This window comes from Aplysia californica, unplaced genomic scaffold (genome assembly GCF_000002075.1).
Source record: "Aplysia californica isolate F4 #8 unplaced genomic scaffold, AplCal3.0 scaffold00557, whole genome shotgun sequence".
NCBI classification, from domain to species: Eukaryota; Metazoa; Mollusca; class Gastropoda; order Aplysiida; family Aplysiidae; genus Aplysia; species Aplysia californica.
The window spans coordinates 113,298-113,967 of record NW_004797827.1 but is presented as its reverse complement, the minus strand read 5'-3'; the positions used below and the strand labels follow the sequence as shown (position 1 = coordinate 113,967).

General features: G+C 41.8%; 1 protein-coding gene across 1 annotated transcript in view; it reads right to left on the bottom strand.

The window, feature by feature from the left end:
• LOC101855048 overlaps positions 1-670 on the bottom strand; it is a gene marked incomplete at its 5' end in the record, with an annotated part of 126,015 nt that overhangs the window by 115,420 nt on the left and 9,925 nt on the right. The window contains 1 exon segment of the mRNA XM_013087202.2: positions 237-411. Coding sequence (XP_012942656.1) covers positions 237-411 — 175 coding nt within the window.

Genomic DNA, 670 nt, shown 5'->3' with positions numbered 1-670 from the left:
CACATAGGGGTCACATAGGGGTCACATAGGGGTCACATAGGGGTCACATAGGGGTCACATAGGGGTCACAGGAGGCATTAGGCATGTCCATCAGGAACAGGAAACAGTGCTTTGTGATTGTCGTGATGCTTGAAGACGTGGGAACTCATAATATTTACTTTTATCAAATTTTAAAATATACGAGGAGAGAATAAATTGAAAATGGGAATATTATGTTTAATAATACGATGATATACCTTGTATTGCTGAGAGGGATAGTTTCTTCATTCCATCCAGATCCATTGCTATGAGTCGAAATTCATTTGTATTGGACAGGTATATCAGTCGATCTTTGTCCATCGTGATCCTCAGTCCCTGGTTGACGGTAACTAGGTCCACTTCATCAATGTCCCAGCCTTTCTCTGCCGTCGCCTGATGACGGAATTGAGAAATAAGAACAGAAAATCAATGGCTTTAAAAATAAACAACCAAAAGCACTTTTATAGATTGTTGCTCGTGACGCCCGAATTAGTCCTCGGCAACTCTACTGTGAAGTCGGTCCTGTTGTATGGATGTAAGACATGGAGCGCATCACAGACTTGCATAAAGAAGATCCAGGTTTTCTTGAACAGGTGTCTAAGAAAGTTACTGAGGATCAGATGGACAGACAGGGTCACCAATATGGAAGTGT